The sequence below is a fragment of the Lissotriton vulgaris genome, chromosome 9 (genome assembly GCF_964263255.1).
Source record: "Lissotriton vulgaris chromosome 9, aLisVul1.2, whole genome shotgun sequence".
Taxonomy (NCBI): domain Eukaryota; kingdom Metazoa; phylum Chordata; class Amphibia; order Caudata; family Salamandridae; genus Lissotriton; species Lissotriton vulgaris.
Window position 1 is genome coordinate 141754293 of NC_141697.1, and position 22405 is coordinate 141776697.

The following is a 22405-nucleotide window of genomic DNA, read 5'->3' on the forward strand; positions in this document are numbered from 1 at the left end:
GCCACCTCTATCTGTGCTCCAGATGCTTTGAAGTTGCCAGTGTGCATTGTGTGCACTGTGTGCCCAAATCTGACTTTGTGCTTATATATTGATGTTATATCTATAGGTGCATAGCTAGATATAGTTGAAAATAGGGGCCACGCTGCCCAACTAGTTTCCCCATTTTCCAACATGCTGTGACTTCATAAGTTTTATTCCAAACCTTTGTCTTTACCCTGGCACAATAATTGTCATGGGTGTATAATTTTATAAAACATCTGCTTGTCCAAGGAACGGGGAGCTTCAGAAACGTACTTGTCTTAAACAATAACAGGAATGGGCTTTGCATGGTGCAACCCCGTGACCAGTGCCTATTTGTGCCGGTGGTTGCCGGTGGGCCCGACCACCACTCATTTTTGGGGCCAGTAGGGCCCAATGACACTTATTTTTCCTTAGCAGACATTCCTCGAAAGCAACAGAGGGGAAAATACACAAACAGGAAAGAAGAGAAGACGGAAAAACATCAACAAGGGAGAAAGTAAGAGCCTGCAAGAGTGAGATAAAGCGGCGTGGAGCTTCTTGCAGTGGATTAAAGAGGCCTGAGGTGGATTCTCAACTACTCACTCCTGCTATTCGGCATGGGGACGTTTAATAGCGCCGGTCACTGTCTTTTGAGCAGTGCTTTGGGCACCGGCACTCATTATGTCACAAATTAAGCACTGCTGGTAAACACTCCAGTAGAAAGGAGTTTCACATTGTGAACTGTCTGACAATTATCGCAGGAAGGGGTTTCATATTGGAAATTTTCTGACAAATACTATAGGAAGGTGATTTACATTGCACTTTCTGCCAAAAAACCGTAAGAGGTGGCTTTACATTGTGAACTCTGACAATTACAATAGCAAGAGGTTTCACATAGTGACCTCCTCCCAAACGCAATAGGCAGAGGCTTTATACTGTGAACCCTCTGACAAATGCAGTAGGAAGAGGTATTACATTATGACCCCAATACCAATCCCCATAGGAAGTTGCTTTACATTTTGAAATATTTGATGAATACAACTGGAAGGAGTGTTATTTTGTGAACTTTCTGACAAATGCTATAGAATGGGTTTAGTGCAGACGTCCCATTCTATGCCTGGTCATAGTAAACACTTGGTTGCTCAAGAAATACACATCGGACCCTATTCATAAAGGTGAATTTATAAGTGTATATTTACTCATATTTAAATCTACTGTTGCACCTAGGTGTAAGCCCTTTTTTATGTGCTATTCACATTATCTCAAGAGTACATTTACACCTAAGTGCAGGCCTACAACTCCACGCCCTGAAAACAAAGGTTGGAGCTTTATAAAGCAGAAAATACAACTGTAAAGTTACTACTGGTAACTTTTCACACATAGGAAGAGATCTCCACAACCAGGAAAGAAATCTCCCTAAAGAGTGTAAAGTGTGGAGAAAAATAAATATTCATCAATTATCATCTATGAACCTGGCAGCAGAACAGGTGCCACTGCTGAGAGAGTAAAGTGCTTCATATGATGACACTATAGTGTGCATATATATATTTTTTTGCATACATGTATTATACATTTTTTTGTAACGAACACTATACGATGCAGAATTCATAATATCCAGGTCTACTGCCAGGATCCAAAACATATTACAACAGTTGGGCAATGTGACCAATATTACTATATGACTACGTAACATCCAGAATTGGGGTGAGTCGGTGTAAGCACCCTCAAAGTGGCCATCTCTGTGTGGGCAGTGGAAAGCGTCTCTCCCCTCGCCGGGAGGTATGTATCCAATTGAGTGCTAGGAAGGGGCAAGGACCTTGGGGAGGTGTGTAGGGCAAGGGGAGAGGAGTGGAGTTGTACGGTGGAAAGAGGCAGCAACATCTCCGAAAGCAAAATACATGTACATGTAAAGCGCAAACAATTACCCCTATGGATGTCAAATCGCTGGGGGCCATTGGGGAGATTAAGCGAGCTATTGCCCAGAGTCACCTGATACTGGGCTAACCTGCCGGTGGGGATCGAACCGTGAGCCCGGGTGTTCTGGAGTCAGCCACCCTGGCCGCTGTGCCACACCACTTCTGGAAAGGACAGCCAGCAAAGAGAGAGCAGCTGCTCTTCTGCCTGCTCCTGAGTATGGGGCACACAGAGACTTAAGGGGAAAAGACAGTGATCCGATGAATCACGATGAAGCGATGGAAGGCACACAGGAGGGGAATGGAGGGGTTGTAATGTCCCCAAGGTAGGTGAAACCAGGGTCTCATCATCTATGGCAAAGAAGAGGCCCCACACTGTCTCAAATTCTGGCAACTGGTCGTTAAGTTTATACGTCATTTGTTCCCACCCCCAGCGACTCGGTGGAGTTCTGGGCTCCATTCAGTGTTAAAAGGTAGGCAAGGCGGTCATCAATGATGGAGGACGACGAGTTTAGCCATAGCCAGGGAGGCAGCTACCCATCTCCATCTATGTTCATGTCATGTTCAGTCAGGGAGGTTGGAGATGTCTTGGAGGAGGGCTATGTGGGGGACTGTGGAATCGACATCCCTTGCAGCCCTTGAAGTCGCACACCTGAGCCCAAAAGATCTCGAGACCTGGGCATTCCCACAAGATGGTGAACTGGTCCCGGCGATCTGCAGTGCATCTCCAGTTGGGTCTTAGCCCCTTTGAGTTTCTAGGAGGATCAGTACCAGTCAATCTCAAACACTTTAAAATACAGGAATTTCAAGCACGAGTCCTAGAGGACGTGCAGCTTTTATGGAGTAGAAGAATATCTTTCAAGTGCAAAGAAGGAGCTCATGTATGTTTGTGGTGAACCTTTATACACAAAACCTTGCTACAGTGCAGTGAAGCACTATACGCAGCAAGAGAGGTACATATGGAAGTGCTTCAAAATTATGTAGCATGTATCATCATGAATAAACCAGAAAAGCCTGCTTTTGTGATATGTAAATGCATTTAGCAGTCGGGCGTGGTACCCTGAACGAGGGGGCCGAGCTCGACCCTTGTGACAGGTCTGGGTCCTCCCTTAGCAGAGCTAAAGTTATCTTCTGGCAGCACCGATCACTCCCTCAGCATTATTCCTCATGTCTTAATGATATTTTGTGTTTGTTCATGCTGTTTGCAGGGGACCATCCTAGTCACGGATATCTACACAGAGCTGAAAGATGGCATCTACCTCCTACGGTTGCTGGAGCTCATTTCTGGGGAGGAGCTGCCTCGCCCCTCCAAGGGCAGGATGAGGGTCCATTTCCTGGAAAACAACAGCAAAGCCATCGCGTTCCTCAAGACCAAGGTCAGTGACCATTGGAAGTCACCACAAGGTGCTGCTATCAGCCTCACGGTGCCATAACCTCCATCCGGTCAGCAGACTGTTTCACCTGCGTGTAGCTCAAGTACAAATGGTTCTTCTGTTGTGATTCTTGAAAACGTGTCTGACAGGTATATGGCATCTGCCCTATAGTGTGTATGTAAGTGTGCCTGAAGAATGCTGGGTCAATGCAGTAGGTCCAATGTTCTGCAGCGCCAAAGGTAAGCCTGAATTTGAACTAACTTGATTCATTTGTTTATGAAATAGAATTTGCTATTGACATAGACTACCCTCATACATTTCTTCATACCTTAATTATGGGGTTTACAGGAGGACAATCAGAAAGCACCTCAAACATCAATGGATACTTAGGGACTGATTTAGAACACAGCGTAGGGGTGACTCCGTCACAACGGTGACGGATAACCCATCCACAGAAATATAAATCCCATAGGATATAATGGGAATTAAAACATTGGAATGTTGGAGCTCCATTGCAGACAATGGAGTGCTACATGCTTCTACGGGCCGGTAAAGGCCCGCAGAGCAACATTCCAATGTGTTACAAAGGCCTCTCGGGGCTCGAGGGGATTTAAATCCCCTCAAGCGTCGAGAAGCCTTTGTTTAATTTGTTAGAACATTCTGCCCTCTAGTGGCAGAATGTTCTAATAGCCTTACAGCCCTTCCTAGCAGGGCTTTACCCGATATTAAAGTCCTGTCCCTTGTTAAAGTCCCTCGCTTTTGGCTCGGGCCTTTAACGTGGGAGCGGGCATTTAATAGCCGGTATAGCCCGCTACTGTGGGCTATAAGGCAGTATTATATTTCGGTGGTCGGGATATCTGTCACTGTTGTGATGGTGTAACCTGTCCGCCGAGTTCTAAAATCAGGCCCTGACTCTATGTACCTCAAATATAACGTCACATATATGAGCTTCCGAGTACTGTGTCTACTTGATCTGATTAGTCTGTAACAAAAGTGTCCAAGTGAGGTCTACTAAGGTCAAATCTAAGACAGATTTCTGGCTATCTACAGATAAATCCACATAGAGGTACACTCAACGAACCTTACTAGCACAGTTAGTACATTACCTGAAAATCTGATATGGATGAGGACCTTCTGGCCTTGAAAGGGTGATTATAAGAGTCTGATGAAAATTTAAACTAATTTACTAATCAGTGAATCATTTCCGCCCCAACACGTCTTTAACTTTTGTGCATTCACGTGAGCAATTTGAAAAGTTGTGAGGTTCTTTGACTCTTTAAATCAACAAAACACCAATGTTGAACGAAACTGCTCTCCCCATGTTGCTGCCCCTATGGCAATAGAAAGAATTCTTGGTATATTGGCCACTGTTACAGTAATACCTTGCCCAGTGTAAACATATTTCCTTTATATTAGGTGCCGGTAAAGCTGATTGGGCCGGAGAACATAGTGGACGGTGACCGGACCTTAATCCTGGGTCTCATCTGGATCATTATCCTGCGGTTCCAAATTGCCAACATCACCCTCGATAATGTAAGGCATTTAATTTGCTTTTCCACCTCTCCAGCTCCTTGGATTCTGATGTTCCTCTCTTACTTTAAACTTGATTGAGCACTCTTGCGGAATGATCTGTGCTAATTTTTTGTCAGGTTTGCTCCGATACAATACAAAAGAAGACCCCCGTCCAAGATACTTCTTAGTCCATGTTTCCATCCAAATTAAATTACTAAGTCCCACCCTTTATACATCGAACAACAGTAATTGATCAGTGAAATTTCATACAATGGTACAGTACAAGTTTAAAACTAATTTTCAGTACATTATAGCCTTATAGAGGGCTATACCGGCTATTAAAGGCCCTCTCCAGCGTTAAAGGCCCCGAGACGAAGGCGAGGGCCTTTAACAAGGGAGAGGGACTTTAATAGCGGTATAGCCCATCTACGAAGGGCTATAAGGCTATTAGAACATTCTGTCACTAGAGGACAGAATGTTCTAACAAAAAAACCACAGCTTTTTGGGAGCGTGAAGGGATTGGAATCCCCTCAGGTTCCCTGAAGCCTTTGTTCACAGCCAGAGCTGTGAACAAAGAAACATTGGAATGTTGGAGCTCCAGGCTTATACCAGCCATTATACGCCCAGAGTACTCCATTATTTTCAATGGAGCTCCCAACATTCCAATGTTCTAATACATTTTAGCCGTCTTTCCACTGGGAAAAAGAGCACTTTGACCCGTTTACTGATTACTAATATTCTTTCTACTAAAAAAATTGGTCAAAAATTACGCTATGACTTTTTGCGACCAATATCTGATTTACTGAACAAATCTATGTACCATAAATTCAAATCACAAAATCACCAATCCCATCGGGTTACCAAACGAACTGTCTAATGAGTATTAATTAGGCAGGTCACTATTTGTGACTCCCTTTGATTGGTCACTAGTACTGAGATGATGGCCTGCATGGGACAAGAGACCACCATCCCTGTGTTTACATTTTCAAATGTAAAACCATTTTTTTTAAAGTACGCCATCGTTCTTAAAGGATTCTGTACTGCGTTAAAATAAATAAAAGGCAGGGAGACAGGCCTTGGTTCCCTGGTTCAATGGCTACTCCCCCTGAATCTGCCACCATGATTCCCAAATTGGAGGGAGACCCCCTTCCCTTTGTGGATCTTTGTGAATCGCCTCCTTGGGGGCGATGTGAATTGTGGTAAAGAAATACTGGATGTCAATTTGGAAGGAATGCCACTTTTAGGCCCCTTTCAAATCTCGCTTAAAGAAGGGTTGAAAAATCAATTTTCCAAGCTGGAAAAACTTTTCTGACTTATAAAATGTGTTTTGTATATTGCAAAAATAAGTTTTGCATCCGCAAACCCAATACTTTTGAAACATCTGCCATCTGTAAAGAAAATACTCTAATTCAACATCACTTATCCGTAATCCCAGTGATCTGGCAGGGTGTTTTTGTTGTTATGATTTAAACTAGAGATTCATGTGACAACAACAGATGCACAAATGAGGATATACATTAGTGCAGAAGCCTTAATGACCAATAATACCAACATATACATTTTGATTTTCAAAGATAATTATTAGGAAATATATTATTATTATTAATATTATTATTATTATTAATATTATTATTATAAGTATACCAGAACTACAATTTCCAACATCAACCCTAAACATATCCCTATCCCAATCCCTAAGGTTCATCCTAACCACAACCCTGATTCTAGCTGAAAACCCTAAACTTGACTCTTGCCCTACATCAAAGAACAACCCTTATTCTAAGCTAGTCCCTAAACTTAAACATAACCCTAACTATAACTACTACCATTAATGTAAAGCAGACCCTTCAAAAAATCCTAACTCTAACCCAGAGACTAATTCAATTGCAGGTTTTAATCTTAACTATAACTCTTCAATGGTTAAATCAAAATGGGGGAAAATGTGAATTTGTAATGTTTATTGCATTTTCCTACTGTATTCATTGTGATGGTATCAGCATGAATAAACAGTCATATTGTACATGGATTATAGGTGATAAATATGAGAGTTGTTCATTGGAATGCCACACTTTATAATTAGTCCAAGGTTTGATAAGATCACCTCTAAAACAGGCTCAATTAAAGCCCTTAAGTGGTTGTTAATGGATGTAATGAACTGATATATGTAACACAACCAAGAATGTGGTGGAAGATCTTTTCTCAGTGTACATGCTTTAGTATCACTCGAAAATGCAGTTTCATTGCAATAATTTGGTTTTGGGCTAATCGGACAAGCTGTTGATTTGTATGGAAAATGTACTATGTCTTCGTACCAAAGATAGGATTTCTCTATAGCTAAGGGTTTTAGCCCAGAATATTTTGCACCATCTGAAATGGAAGTCAACAGATTATTTAAATGTTCAGTCCTAATCTTGTGGGTTCCAAGAGGATAATGTTAGTTGATAATGTTAAGAATATGAAAATGAATGTAAAAAAATACAGTGAATGCTAAATAAAAAAATAAAGCCGTACCTTTTGATTAGCGAACCCAGTATTTCTGCTACTCTATGAATTTGTGAACATGCATGGGTTTAGAATTCCAACGCTTTTCAGAAAGTTACATTTTGTTTCACAGTATTTGGGTGAATTTCAGGGACAGATTCTTTATTATTTATTTAAAACCTTTATTAGAGACAGATTTTAAACTTCTGTTCCTAGTCTTTGTAAATTATATCATCGTGTTTCAGCACTTTATAGGGTCTGCCTGTTCTAATAATATCATTGTGTTTCAGCACTTTTAGGGGCCTGCCTGTTCTAAAACCTAGGAATAGAATGTGGTCCATATGCCACTGGAAAGTAACTGCCAGTTTGGAATTGTGTGCTCAACCTCCAGTGTCTTGAATGTACCCTGGTGCAATCTGACATCACCAGTGTTACAATCATCACAATTGGCTGTTGAGTTGATCATATTTCTAATAATCTCTCCTCTCTTTCGCGTGACCTTCTTCCCTGCCGCTAGGATGAGTTTGGGCCCAGTGCTGCCGCCGTGTCTGCCAAGGAAGCATTGCTCATATGGTGTCAACGCAAGACTGCTGGCTACTCCAATGTCAATGTGCAGGACTTCTCACGCAGCTGGCGGGATGGTCTAGCCTTCAATGCAATCATTCATGCTCACAGGTAACCAAAGGGAGAAATCTTTATGATAACAAGCTTATGTTGCCCAGTGGACTAAATCTCCTAGAAAAACCGATCCAGGTTGCACAGTTAAAATACAGTAACTGGATAACCTTTATAAGTACAAAAATAGCAGAAAGTGATTTTGATCCAATAGAGTATCAAACTGTTGGATGCATCATGCACAAACAAAATGGTTGAGTTGCTTTGGAAATATATCTATGCATATACATATATATATATATTTATCCACAGGGGCAGACAAATCAATATCTAGCCAAGAACGAGTGCACTCGCGGGAGAATTGTAGCAAGCCCCAAGCACTGACAGACACGTTTTGGCACAACGCCTTTTTCAATGTCACTTTGTGTCTTTTCAGGAAACCATTTTAAATTCAGAAAGTGCATAGCGTGAATTCATCGAAAGTAAAGATGGCCATAAAATGGTTTACATTCTTAGGTAACAGCGGCAGCCATCTTGTAACATTTAAGAAACATGAATATGTGATTTCCGTGCATATTCTAAGTGACAGGATATACTAGTAGCAACACGGACAGTGGGAAAAACTGTCAAATATAGGAATATGACAAGCATCTCTTCGGAATTCATTGTATAAAACATGTATCTATCCCATATTTGCTTAAAGAAAAAAATCTTTATTTTCTTAATGCAAATATGGGATACATATGCACTTTTTGATTTTAAAATGACTTTGTGAAAAGACACAAACTGACATTGAAAAAGGCGTTGAGCTGAAACGCGTCTGTCAATGCTTGATAGCTTGTACATTGCTACAATTCTCCAGTGAGTGCACGCGTACTTGGCTGGATATTGATTTAGCTGCCCCTGTGGATAAATGTATAGCGGCTCACCACCGCTGGAGATCTGCACCCGGGACATGAGGTCCAGCGGCGGTGACTGTAAAATTCGGGATACATATATATATATATCTTCACCATGATTGATGGCCACCGCTGTGCACCGAAGGGAATGTCGGTTGAATGCAGAGTCAGCACTCTCCGCCAAAATTCTAACCAGCTCCTTGCGAAACCATCTTCAAAGAATACCAACAATCTAGGTTTTGTTTGTGCAACTTCTATTTAAGTGCACTCCTGCTAGCAATTTGACATGTTTCGGCTGCCATTCAGCCCTGATCACAAAACATAGGTCCCTTCTTAGTTACATGTTTTAAAACGCAAATTACATCATCATAGACAGAGAAAACATACTATTTTGGGCAGCACGTCAGAGTGCTCAATGCGCTGTTCATTATAAAGAGAGGTGGGCAGCGCAGAAATGAGATTATATTTTTTTTGTTTAAATTTGTTTTATTAGTTTCAGAGAAAAACAAAAACATTGCATGGTGATATCGAGTCCACAAGAGAATGCAACCACTTTACATAAAGGTGCACAAAACCAGCAGGGGCTGTCGGGCCCCACAAATGTCCTCGGGTTGCGTCGCCATGATAACTTGTGGATCTAGACAGGGATCTCCTATGAACCCAAGCTGAGAATAACAAAGCCAACAAACCTCACCACCCTCGAACCCACCCCCTCCCCAACCAGAGTGCCGATGTGTATGAGATAGATAGAGCGTAAGTGTGGAGCGCTCACAGCGCCTCCGTCTCGGATTCTGCGGTGGCTTGGTTTGCATCTGTTAGGCGGAGTAGGCGGAGGTACTTCAGGCACGTTATTTCATGGAACTCCTGAGATAAAAGTGTTAACAGTGCGGGGGCGGGATTTTTGATCACTATCTTATCACCCTAGATCTAAACCCCGTTCTGGTCGACTGAATCTTTATTGCCTGTCATTGAGGAAAGAAAGTGCATCTCTTACCAGGTTAGTTCAATCAGTAAGGGACTCTGCTCGAAAAAACCACAAACAACTTCTAGCTTTCAAAGATTTATTATAAGGTTAAGGTTAACTGCAAATACAGGCATCTCAGAATGAGATTCAAAAGATATACGGGTACAACTACATACATGTGCTCTCTGAAAGCCCTCATACGAGCAAAGAAAACTACAAGTACCAGTTCTAAGATTAAAAGGGCTGCAAGCATAGACACGTATTGTGATCTCTCTGTCATTTACAGTCGGAATAAAAGGTTCAGGTTAGGCTGTCCCTACCCTGCTCTGGATGGTATCCCTACTTAACAGAATCCCAACCTAACAAAAGGTGTCAGCGGTGAATGACCTCCAAGGAAGATCACCCACCCTTTGTCTCTAGGTGAAAACCTATGATCTCCAGTCATGACCCCTCTCTGCCTACCCATCCACTCTCTAAAGGGTCCTCAGGCATCTGCTCTGTCTCCACCCAGGGGTGCTGTCCCTAATACCAAAAACACAATAACATTTGAGACGCCCCTCGTGAGACGCCCCTCACGTGGCGTTGCTTCTGGCTTTTTCCATGATGATCCTCGTTTGGGCCTCGTGCGTTAGAGTTGACCTTGCTTCTCAGACTCTTCTCCGGCCCGCCGATACCCCTCAAACATTCCTGAACCCTCCTCCGTGTCTGTGCCAGTCTCCTGAACAACCCTCTATTCATTCGATGTATAATTGGATCCCCCCTTTCACTTGCAGACAGACATCAGCAGCTAGGATCCCAATTCCCATAAACTTCTAACGAAAGTTTGCAACATTATTTCTCGGCACAGACTAATACGTGTAAATCTTAAGCCCTTAAACATTTCAGGCCTACAACATTTCTCATAATGGTTATATTCTTCAAATCCTTTCATTAATCAATATCATGTTAATACTTTACTTTATGATTATGTAAACACATCTATAAAATATAAACCTTTTGAAAACAGAACTACTAAATAACATTAGTGCAATCCATATTAATGAAAAGGAACCCCTTTCCTAAACTCTTACAGCTCTGGCCATGAGGCCTATTCCGTTCTGTGCTTGATATCCTTCCATTAGCAGCTACATAATATGGATCAGGATTAATCACGCCTAATAAGGTTATACATTGTTCACACATTTCTGCATTAGTTCCACTTCTATATAAAATCTCTAGATTAACTACACATTTCAGAGTATAGGTGAATATAATATCAGCACTCATGGCATTTCTCTCATGACTTGTGCGTACTACGTGTAAGTTTGGTGCACTCATACATTTTGTTCAGTTTGCGCTCTCTCAGTCCCCCCCTTTGATGACCTCTCGGGGTCATCACTAACATTTAAACTGAAGTGATTGCTAGTGTTCCTCTTTTCTGCGTTTCTAGAGCTCTCAGGCTCCTGTACTGATTGTCTTGTATGGCAGCTAATCTCTGTAGCTGTTCTCTCTGGGCTCTTTCCAATCTCCTTGATCTATACCATTTGTATGCCCTCACCAATCCCCACAACATGATCACACAGATCAATATTATGATGATAGGTTTCAGCACATACCACACGAAGCTCTTTCCTAAGTTGGCGAACCAACCTCCAACTTCACCCATTCCATGGCCCACTTTTTCCCAAACATTTTCTCTACTCAGGTCTTCGATCTCTTTGTGGATATTAGTTATGTTCATGATAACTTTCTCCAGGGGCTTTGAATTGTCTGGAATGTAAGTGCAACATTCCTGGACCTTCAAAGCCTTACAGACTCCGCCCTCTTTTGCTAGCAGGACGTCTAATGCAAGCCGGTTCTGAAGCACCATGGCCCTTATCGATTGCATCTCTCCTTCCACCAGCATTAAGGACCTAGCAGTGCTGGCAGACAACCTGTCTACGACTGTTGCCAGTCGTCTAATTTTGACATCATTGAGGATCAGTCCTAAAAGAGGAAATGCAGCTCCAAATACATCTCCAACCATTTCTGCATCTCCCAGGTCTCTTCTCCCCCTTGCTGAAGCCTTGCCCTCGATGATCTCTAAGTCTTGGGCATGATATATTTTGGGGAAGACAATTGCCAAGTAACATGACCCATACCAATTGTCAGGTAGTTTCACGTAAGCATTTCTTCCACACACAAAATATACATTTGGAATCACTTGCATTCCTTTCAAGAAATCCTTTGTGTAATATTCTAAATTGAAAGCATGTTCACAACTGACTTCCCCTACGAATACATTTTCGTAGTACGTTTTGCTTCTGTGAAGACATAACTTTCCTCTCTGCGTTCTATCCAAAGCTATTGGACCACTACTACCCTTTCTTTTGTGTGCCTTCTCTTCCTCGGTCCAATCTGTTTTCCATTGTCCTGATCTTTTCAAAATCTTTTGCCTCCTGTATCGATCATCCACTTGCCCTATAAACTTCTTCTCGACTTCTGAACTTTGCATGTCAGGTTATTTCTGCGGGCATGTGAAGTATCTAAGGTAATCCAAGGAATGAAGAACTTGGCCAGTCTGTCTTCACTCTTCCAGTAGTCCCATTTATTCATCTGCTTGTAATTTGGGACTTCTGGTAACACTGAATCATAATTGGAGAAATAGTATTCAAAACTATCTCTCCCGTAAAATATACTAAACAATAAGCTACATGTAATGCCATATGTCAGCGGGAGGTGATGATATCTAATGCCTTCATCTACAGACGCCGGCAACTGCATGCAGACGTAGCAGTCCTTAACATCCATGGCATCCACGTATTCATACAAAAGTTTAGCATAAGCATTTGACCTAAAGTCACCTTGGGACTCATCCATGTGTAACCGACGGGCTTCTGCTGCTAATAACGCTTTCTCCTGTACATTTTCACCTTTCTTACCAGCAACGGTGGGTTTTGGTGTCACTACAGGTTTTTCATCGGTTACCTTTGCCTCACTCTCATGTCCCATTACATACGATACTGTAACTACTAAAGCTATTAGAAGTATCACTCCTACTATTAGTGTGCCTATTATACATTTGGCTCTACGATTCGGGGTGCCGGCTTCCATTTCGTCAGACAGTAGGATTCTCTCTTTTATTCCAACACAAAGTTCTTTTCTTCTCGTTCCTTTACAGTCTCTTTTGCTCCTTCAGCCTTTAGAACCACACAACTGGAAGCTGGCAACCTCCTTTGCAAAAGTCCTTTTAAAGCTTTAACACAGACAACCCTAGCCCTTCTCCGTCAACTTATAGGAAGGTCCCTAAGATTCTCTGCTTCCTAGGCGCTAGGTAATCTTCTTTTTCTTGCTTATTTACAAAGTCTTTTAAGCATCCACAATCAGGCTTGAGCCTGCGGCTTGGACAGCATAGTTCAATATTTCCAAACGAAGAACGTGCTCTTCATGGCTGGTTATCTTTGTTCCAAAGTCGGGGAATTGCAATTCGGTGAAAAACATGTGCTTTAACTTACTGAGGCGGGGAGGGTTGGGGAGTGTGAACGTCAGTGACCCTTCTGCTTCGACTCCGGGCACTAACAGCTGTACTTCTACTGTAATGATGGGTTCAGAGCTGGACACCAGCACCGGTCTGATCCTCCCTGTCGCTCGTTCCCAAGACATTTGTCGCCAGATATGTCCACTCAGGGGTGGCGTATCTTCTGCTAGGCACACGTACTCTTCTTGACCTTCTTAGATCTGGTGCTTCAGCTCCCTGAGCACCTTCTTCCAGGTCTGAATCTTCGGATATCGGAGGAAGGGTTCTCTCTGGAGTCGACCTCAGGCTTGAACTCCTTCTTTGAGGCCAGCTGGCTTCTCCCCGTCTTACCCTTCTGCTCCTTGTCCTTCTGGCTTGCTCTCGCTCTCTTTCAGCTTGGTCAGTGTCTGATTCGTATTCCCAGCTACTTTCTCCTTCAGTAGCGTCGTCCGTTTCGCTGTTGTACTGACCGTCCTCAGGCTGGTCAGACTCGTTCCCTGCTTCTTCTGGCACCTCTACAGCTTGGCTGGCCCCCTCTATGGCTTCTCGGTCCGCAGCTGGACTTCCATCCGAGAGAGGAGCTGGCTCTTCCAGAGGTGCTGGAACCCTTCGCGTATGCGACGCGTGGATCCAATTGGGCAGGCCTCCCACCTTCACTGCAGTGTTCGTGATCAGGATGATCTGGTAGGGCCCACGCCAACGAACATCCAGGCAGCTTCTTCTTACGTGCTTTCGCACAAGCACCCAATCACCAGGGCACAGGTCATGGCACGGGTCCTGGCACGACGGAACTTCGGCAGCCTGCACCTGAAGGGACACAGAATGAATGGCGTCAGACAGCCCCTTACAATAGTCCAGGATCATATCATCTGTGATGTTTAACAGTGCAGCAGTTGGTACAGACGGCAACCTCATTGCTCTCCCCATTAACACCTCGTGTGGTGATAGTCCCGTTCTTCTGTCTGGGGTACTACGGATGCTCATAAGGACCAATGGCAGAGCATCAGGCCAACTCAGGGACGTTGATGAACACATCTTTGCAATTCGAGCCTTAATAGTACTATTTATCTGCTCCACAATTCCTGATGCTTCTGGTCGGTAACTACAATGCAATTTCTGGTCTATGTTCAGGGCCGCACAAATCATCTTCACAAGCTCGCTGTTGAAATGCGTTCCCCTATCTGATTCCAAAGAGGCCGGTACCCCGAATCTTGGGATGAGTTCCCTAAGCAGTAACTTGGCTACTGTGAGGGTGTCACACCTACGTGTAGGGTATGCCTCGACCCATCTGGAAAATACGCAAACAACCACCAAGACATAACGGAGGCGGTTGCACCTTGGCATTTCAATGAAGTCCAACTGCATTCTATTGAATGGACCTCCAGACCTCCCTATGTGGCTCAGTGCAACTGGTGTTCTTTTTCCTACATTCAACTGCTGACAGGTCACACAACGCTGGCACACTGCTTCGGCTGCTACTCTAAACTTAGGGTTATACCAGGTTTGTCTGAATACCCTCAGCATAGCGTCTCTCCCTAAGTGTACTGGACCATGGATTTGTCTAGCCATTGGGCTCACCATCTCATTGGGTAACACTGCCCTTCCATCTGCCGAAACCCAGAAATGAGCCTCACCCATCACACATCCTGCCTTTTCCCATGTTTGTTTTTCAAAATCGGGTGCGTTTTCTTGCATGCATTTCAGCTCATCCCAAGTGTCGACAGTTTCCAATATCATGGCTAATTCAGTTCTTACATTTATTCCGCCCACTTCCACCTCTGTGAAAGAGTACCCTTGCTCTGCACAGTATCTCGCGACTTCGTCGGCATATCTATTGCCTTGTGACACGAAGTCCATGTTCCTAGTGTGGGCGGTACATTTTACAACTGCGATACCTGCTGGACATTGCAAAGCCTCTAACAGCAAACGCACAAACTCTCCATTGCAAATAGGAGAGCCTGAAGAAGTCATGTAACCTCTTTGAGACCATAACTGCCCGTAATCATGAACTACCCCGTAACCGTATTGGCTGTCGGTGTATATGGTAACTCGAATTTGGTTGCTTGCCAGGCAGGCACGCGTCAATGCAATAATCTCGGCTACCTGAGCGGAGTGTACTCCTTCCAGGCATCCGGCTTCCACAACTCCAGTAATTGTACAAACAGCATAAGCTGCTCTCAACTGCCCAACTTCGTCTCTTACACATGAGCCATCGACAAAGAAAATTTCATCGGGGTCAGTCAGTGGCTCATCCACGATGTCGGGTCTCGGTTTGGTGCATAGTTCAGTCACATCAAGGCAATCATGGTCTGTACATTCATCATCATCGATATCATTTGGGAGTGGCATCAAGGTAGCAGGGTTCAAAACAGAGCATCTCTTGAGGGTCACGTTCTCTGCAGCAAGAATGACTTGCTCATAGCGCGTGAGCCTGCTATTGGTCAGATGCTGTGTTTTGGTCCTGGTCATCAACAGTTCAACAGAGTGGGGCACGTATACCTCTAACGGGTGCCCCATCACAATATTTTCGCAACGCTCGATACTGACACCTGTTGCAGCAACGGATTTGAGACATCCGGGCAACGCTGCGGCTACTGGGTCTAAAGTAGCCGAGAAATAGGCAACTGGTCTACGGGCATTCCCATGAATTTGGACCAAAACAGACAAAGCACAACCCTCTCTTTCACAGCAGTAAAGCAAGAATATTTTATTGTAATCAGGCATTCCCAGAGCAGGAGCACGACACAGGTCCTCTCTCAGCTGCAGGAACGCCATCAAACAGTCTTTGTCCCATGGTACCGGATCGCTCACCTCCTTGTGCGTCAGTTTTTGCAAGGGTTTTGCTTTCAGTGAAAAGTTCGCGATCCACTGTCGGCAATAACCCACCATTCCCAGAAACATCCTGACTTCTCTCTGTGTTTTAGGCGCATTCATCTTCATAATCGCCTCTATTCTGTCTGGTGACACTTTTCTTTTGCCTTTCTCTATTCTGTGCCCCAAGTACTGCACTTCTGTCAGGCAGTACTGCAATTTTCCCGGGGACACCTTATGCCCATTTACAGCTAGGTGATTTAGCAAGGCAATGGAGTCCTCCCTGCAAGCTTCTTCAGTTTCTGACGCCACAAGTAGGTCGTCTATGTACTGGACCAGAACTGACTTCTGGGGCAGCACTAGACTTTCAAGATTTTTCTTCAACAGCTGGTTAAAGATCGATGGGCTCTCTGTATACCCCTGAGGAATACGACACCATGTTAGTACGCGACCTTCCAGCTTAAATGCGAAAAGAAAATGGCTCTCTTCGTCCAGAGGGATCGAAAAGAAAGCCTGGCAAAGATCTATCACAGTGAACCATTCGGCTTGAAACGGTATCTGAAACAGTATCACTGATGGATTCGGTACCACTGGACAACATGAGACAACTATGTTATTAATCTTTCGGAGGTCCTGCACTATCCGGAATTTCCCATTTGGTTTCTGCAAACCCATAATCGGGGAGTTGCATGGACTACCCACGATTTCTTTCAGTATTCCCTGCTTAATCATGGACTCGATCACGGGCTTTATACCTGCAATCGTTTCTGGAGTCAATTTATATTGGGGTGTTCTCGGAAACTCAGCATGCGGTTTCACTACAATTTTCACTGGGTCCACTCCCTTGACCAGTCCAATCTCTTCCCCAGTGAAATCCCACACTTCTGGTGCCACAGTCTCTCTCAGGTCCCATGGGAGCTCATCCACGGTCAGAGTGGGATACAGCTCCACACATATTCTTGAATTTGCGACTTTGAATTCAGCATCGTCATCATTGGTCAATACCTCCACTCCTTGTGGTGTGCAGTAAATTGTACAATTTAATTTGCACAAAAGGTCTCTTCCTAACAGACATACAGGACTAGAATCGCAAACCACAAACTGATGCTCATCGCTGTATTTCCCTATTTTCACCTGCACTGGTTCGGTCAACGGGCTGGTTATTCTCCTGTTTGCGACCCCCACCACTTGAATGGTCTCTCCAGACATGGGCAGGCCTGGAACTGCGGCTGTTCTTATCGTGGATCGAGTGGCTCCTGTGTCCACTAGGAATGTCGTGGGGCACCCTGCCACTTCGGCCTCAACGTAGGGTCCCCTTTGATCCACTTCTAAGGCTGCCCCGAGGGTACAGTCTTCCCTTTCCACTCTCTGTCCAGTTAGTGGATCAACGTAATAGCATTCCTCTCCTCCTACAAACAGGGGCATCTGTCGATATGTCTTACCCATAGTCCCTACTCTGGGTGGCTGAGGGAACTGGGCTCGTGGAGGAGGGGTCCCCCCTTTGAGCACCTTTCCTTGGTATGGCGTTACCCCTCTCGCAGGCGTACTCTGGACCTCTTCCTCCTCTATCTCCTGTTCCCCGATTTCAACGTTATAGGGACACTCGAGTTTCCAATGCCCCACCTCGTTACACTGGTGGCACCGAGTCGTTTTCTTCAAGGCGGCTATGTCTACCCTAGGTCTAAAGGTGGAATTCTCCTCATTGCCCTTGTTCTGACTATACTGTTTCTTTCCCCCAGTTCCTGTTCCCTGTTGCTGTTGCTGTTGCTGTTGCCCACCCTTACCAGCTGACTGCATCTGCACCACCATTAATTTCTCCTTTAGCTTCTTTGCCTTTGAGTCTATTTCATCACAGCAGTATCTAGCATATCTCAGAATTTCGTCCAAAGGTTTATTTTGCCAACAAATCAAGTGTTGCTGAATCATTAAACTAATATCCGGTCTCAGGCCCAAAACGAACTTAGACACAAATTGCCCTATGTCCTTAGGATCCATTACATCCAGTCCGCTATACTGTTTAAACGCCTTCAGCAATCTCTCATAATATTCGTGAACTGTCTCTTTGGGTTCCTGTCTAGTTCGATCTATTTTGACCCAATCTATGTCCTGCATTGGCACCTTGTCTTTCAGCCAAGTCATCACTCTCTCAAATTTTGCCATTACTATCTCGGACGGTCCATTAGTCCGTGCATCTCTCTCTGGTTCTGCTGTGGGCCACTCAGCACTAACCTTACATGCTGTCCACAAGTCTCCTGGTACCACAATGTCAAACAGGGTATTCAGATCTATCCATAGGACCTTGGAGATTTTTACGAACCTCTCCACTTGCTTATACCACTCGACTGGGTTCTCCCTCAATTTGGGGAAGGAATTAGTAAAGGCTGCTAAATCTCCCCTACTCCATGGCACATGCACATAGTTCCGGTTTGCAACCTCACGCAAAGGGTATGCTTCTATTCCCTGCAATCCTCCTGGTGTCATACCAAGCATGCTTCTCCTGACGGTCCCTTTCTTGGACCACCTTTCTTCCCATTTATCTAGTGCCCTCCACGTTCTTATTCCAGTGATCAGTTCCCTTATGTGTGTTTTCCATCCTATTGTTCTTCTCTCATCTAGGTCTCGATCCGAATAATGTAGCCTGTGGTTACCCTGTAATGCTTTGGTCCTTGACAGGTCCACCATATATTTGCCTGCTAGTTCAACTAACTTCTCATGGATTGTTCTCGCCTTTCGAGTGATGTCCTTTGCCATGAACAGTATTTCATCCTGCTCATACATTTCCATTCTTTCTAGAGGCAAGGTACCATCCACCATGTCATCCAGATCTGACTTTAAGCTGGCGACATCGAGTCTCTTGGCTTTTATCTCAGCTCGCAGTATGTCTTTCGAAGGGGGTTCACTGGCCTCTCTACCATCCCAACTCCGAGTCCTACGCTTGGGCTCAGGAGAGTTAAGGAGAGTTCTCCCTTGTTCCCATCTCTCTAGGTCCCATGCTCGGCCATCCGATCTTGGAAGGTGATGGAACACGGGCCTGTTACCCCCAATCTTATTTTGTCCACTCTCTCTTTCTTCTCTCTCTCCACGGTAGGATTCCCTGCTATTCTCCCTCCGGTCGCCATTCTCTCTCTGTCTAGTGTCACTCAGTATTTGGTAAGATCCTTCTCGGTTCCCCATATCCCCTGGACTGCGTTCTTGTCCGTAATCACAGGGGGTATGGCGAGGCCTCTCGCAACTCCCATTCTGTTCACCATTTCCAGGCACATAGTGGGTACACTTAAAGCTGTCTCTGTACTCCTGCGTTCTCCTGTCTCCTTCACTGTGTATTGGGCGAGACACCCCCCCACACTCGGGGCCCCTGCTTTCCAGGTCTGATCTACCTCCACTGTCTCCCCTACTGTCCTGTTCTCTCCCGTCCCACTCCGGACTGCTTTCATCAGCCCCGCAGTGAGTCCGGGTCCTGCTGTCCTGGCTTTCCCTTCCAGCTTCCGCAGCTATGATGCTCTTGTGAGCCTCTACTGCCTCGTCCCATTTCTTCATGTACTCGCTTAACTCCTGGAAGGATTTCCGTCCTGATCCCCTCATATCCACTGGCCATCTATGGCCCCCCGGATCCCCTACTGGATCTTCTGCTGTGTGTACCGGGGTGCTCTACTCCCTTGGTCTTGGCAACTGACTTGGGGAATTGATCGTATCGTTCCTCCTTGCCATCTCTGCTCTTTCTCTGTCCCTCCGTACCTGTTCCTCCCCTCTAGCTCTTTCTGGGTCATAAATCGATACTATAGGACCTATAGTAACAGGTACTTGCAGGGCATCTGGCAGTGCGTAGGATGTGGCACACTCCGTTTCTGGCACCCTTTGTACCACAAACCTCCCGACCACCTGCTGCACCGGACTAGGCTGGGACAGTTCTTTCTTTGCAGTGGGATACCAATCGGAAATGGGAAGCGGTCTATGCTCCCCTATGCTGGCCCCCCCCCCCTCTACTATGCTCAACATCTCCTGTCTCTTTGTTATACGGGGGTGGCCTATCTGTCAGTAGCCTATTTATCAGGCTGTCCTCTGTCTCGCTCTCATCATCTTCTTCTAGTGGGCTTTTGTTTCCGGGCGCTTCTAACACTGGGTACAGTTTATTTACTTCAATGTTATGCACTCTCCATCTTTTAGCATCCGCATCCCATTTGGCATCCTGCACTGCTCTTACCGATCGTTTCACCCTCTCTTGTCGTCTATTCAGGTTCCTCTCGTGCGCTGTCCTAATCCAGGCATTGAGAGCTTCAAACTGGGTCGGTCTAGGCATAGGTCTCATTGAGGTCATAACTGCTTTTAATCTGTGTAGCACCTCTAATCTGAACGTCCCGTACTTCGGAAACGTCAGTTCCTCATTTCCTTCTGTAATCTTACTCCACTCTGAGATCCACATTATTGTGTGTAGCCCAACATTTACCGCCATATAATAAGCCGGCGTACCCTCTGGCGGCGCTTCTTCCCCTTCATAAGATCTCTGCCTCTCTCTTTTAAAAGCCGCTCCTAACCATTTAAAACACTTCATGATTATACGCACAATTTCCAGCCTCACTACTCTGTTTACTTCCTGATGACAATCCACCAATCCTAGCGCGGCTTTGCTAGCTGGCCTATCACAGCGCGGTCTCGCCCCGGCCGGCCAATCCCAGCGCGGCACTTTCTGACGTCACTCGTCTCCGCTTCGGAGCAGCACCCCTCCTTTCTCAGCTCGTCTCCCGGTCATGCATGTGTCCCATTCATACACTGAAAAATGACTACTTCCGACCAAGCGGTCACTTCTCTCGACTGTACGTCCACAGTCTATCTGTAATTGTCACCACAACTGACGAAATGTCTATCGTCTCTCTGATAGGTTGCTTACACACACAGTAACTTCCGAACAGCGTCCGTTACTCACGCACTCACTCTTACGTTCCCCCTATCTCGGTCCTGCGGGCGATCAATGGTACCTCATGACCCTCTTCACACTGGTTGACAATTACTCTGGATGTCCGATACACCCGAACCACTTAAGCTCTCCTTGAACTTAAGATTTCCACCGGTTGCGCGCGCTCACAACCTGTTCCACAGTCACTCTACAGGCATTCGACTCCGCCAGACATTACAACATAGATACAATACAAAAACACCGCAATCTAACACGCATGACCCTTTATACTCACTCTCGACCGATACTGCTGCTTTTCTGTCTCACGTCATCCGGACCTTCTTCGGCGGGCGGTTCTTCCGATCATCGATCTCTAGGGGCCTTGGGGTAATCTAACCTGGCCTAGATCACCTTCCTCAAGAAGGCAACCATCCTCTGCTACCAACTGTGGGGGCGGGATTTTTGATCACTATCTTATCACCCTAGATCTAAACCCCGTTCTGGTCGACTGAATCTTTATTGCCTGTCATTGAGGAAAGAAAGTGCATCTCTTACCAGGTTAGTTCAATCAGTAAGGGACTCTGCTCGGAAAAACCACAAACAACTTCTAGCTTTCAAAGATTTATTATAAGGTTAATGTTAACTGCAAATACAGGCATCTCAGAATGAGATTCAAAAGATATACGGGTACAACTACATACATGTGCTCTCTGAAAGCCCTCAGACGAGCAAAGAAAACTACAAGTACCAGTTCTAAGATTAAAAGGGCTGCAAGCATAGACACGTATTGTGATCTCTCTGTCATTTACAGCCGGAATAAAAGGTTCAGGTTAGGCTGTCCCTACCCTGCTCTGGATGGTATCCCTACTTAACAGAATCCCAACCTAACAAAAGGTGTCAGCGGTGAATGACCTCCAAGGAAGATCACCCACCCTTAGTCTCTAGGTGAAAACCTATGATCTCCAGTCATGACCCCTCTCTGCCTACCCATCCGCTCTCTAAAGGGTCCTCAGGCATCTGCTCTGTCTCCACCCAGGGGTGCTGTCCCTAATACCAAAAACACAATAACATTTGAGACGCCCCTCGTGAGACGCCCCTCACGTGGTGTTGCTTCTGGCTTTTTCCATGATGATCCTCGTTTGGGCCTCGTGCGTTAGAGTTGACCTTGCTTCTCAGACTCTTCTCCGGCCCGCCGTTACCCCTCAAACATTCCTGAACCCTCCTCCGTGTCTGTGCCAGTCTCCTGAACAACCCTCTATTCATTCGATGTATAATTGGATCCCCCCTTTCACTTGCAGACAGACATCTGCAGCTAGGATCCCAATTCCCATAAACTTCTAACAAAAGTTTGCAACATTATTTCTCGGCACAGACTAATACGTGTAAATCTTAAGCCCTTAAACATTTCAGGCCTACAACATTTCTCATAATGGTTATATTCTTCAAATCCTTTCATTAATCAATATCATGT

The 22405-nt window shown here is 45.0% G+C and overlaps 1 protein-coding gene across 1 annotated transcript in view; it reads left to right on the plus strand.

Annotated features, from left to right (window-relative positions):
• The window catches only part of SPTBN5 (spectrin beta, non-erythrocytic 5), a 2284272-nt gene that overhangs the window by 70236 nt on the left and 2191631 nt on the right, over positions 1-22405 (plus strand). Inside the window, exons 3-5 of the mRNA XM_086937224.1 lie at positions 3122-3289; positions 4703-4819; positions 7797-7954. Of these exons, the coding sequence (XP_086793350.1) occupies positions 3122-3289; positions 4703-4819; positions 7797-7954 (443 nt within the window). The remainder of the gene's footprint in view (positions 1-3121; positions 3290-4702; positions 4820-7796; positions 7955-22405) is intronic.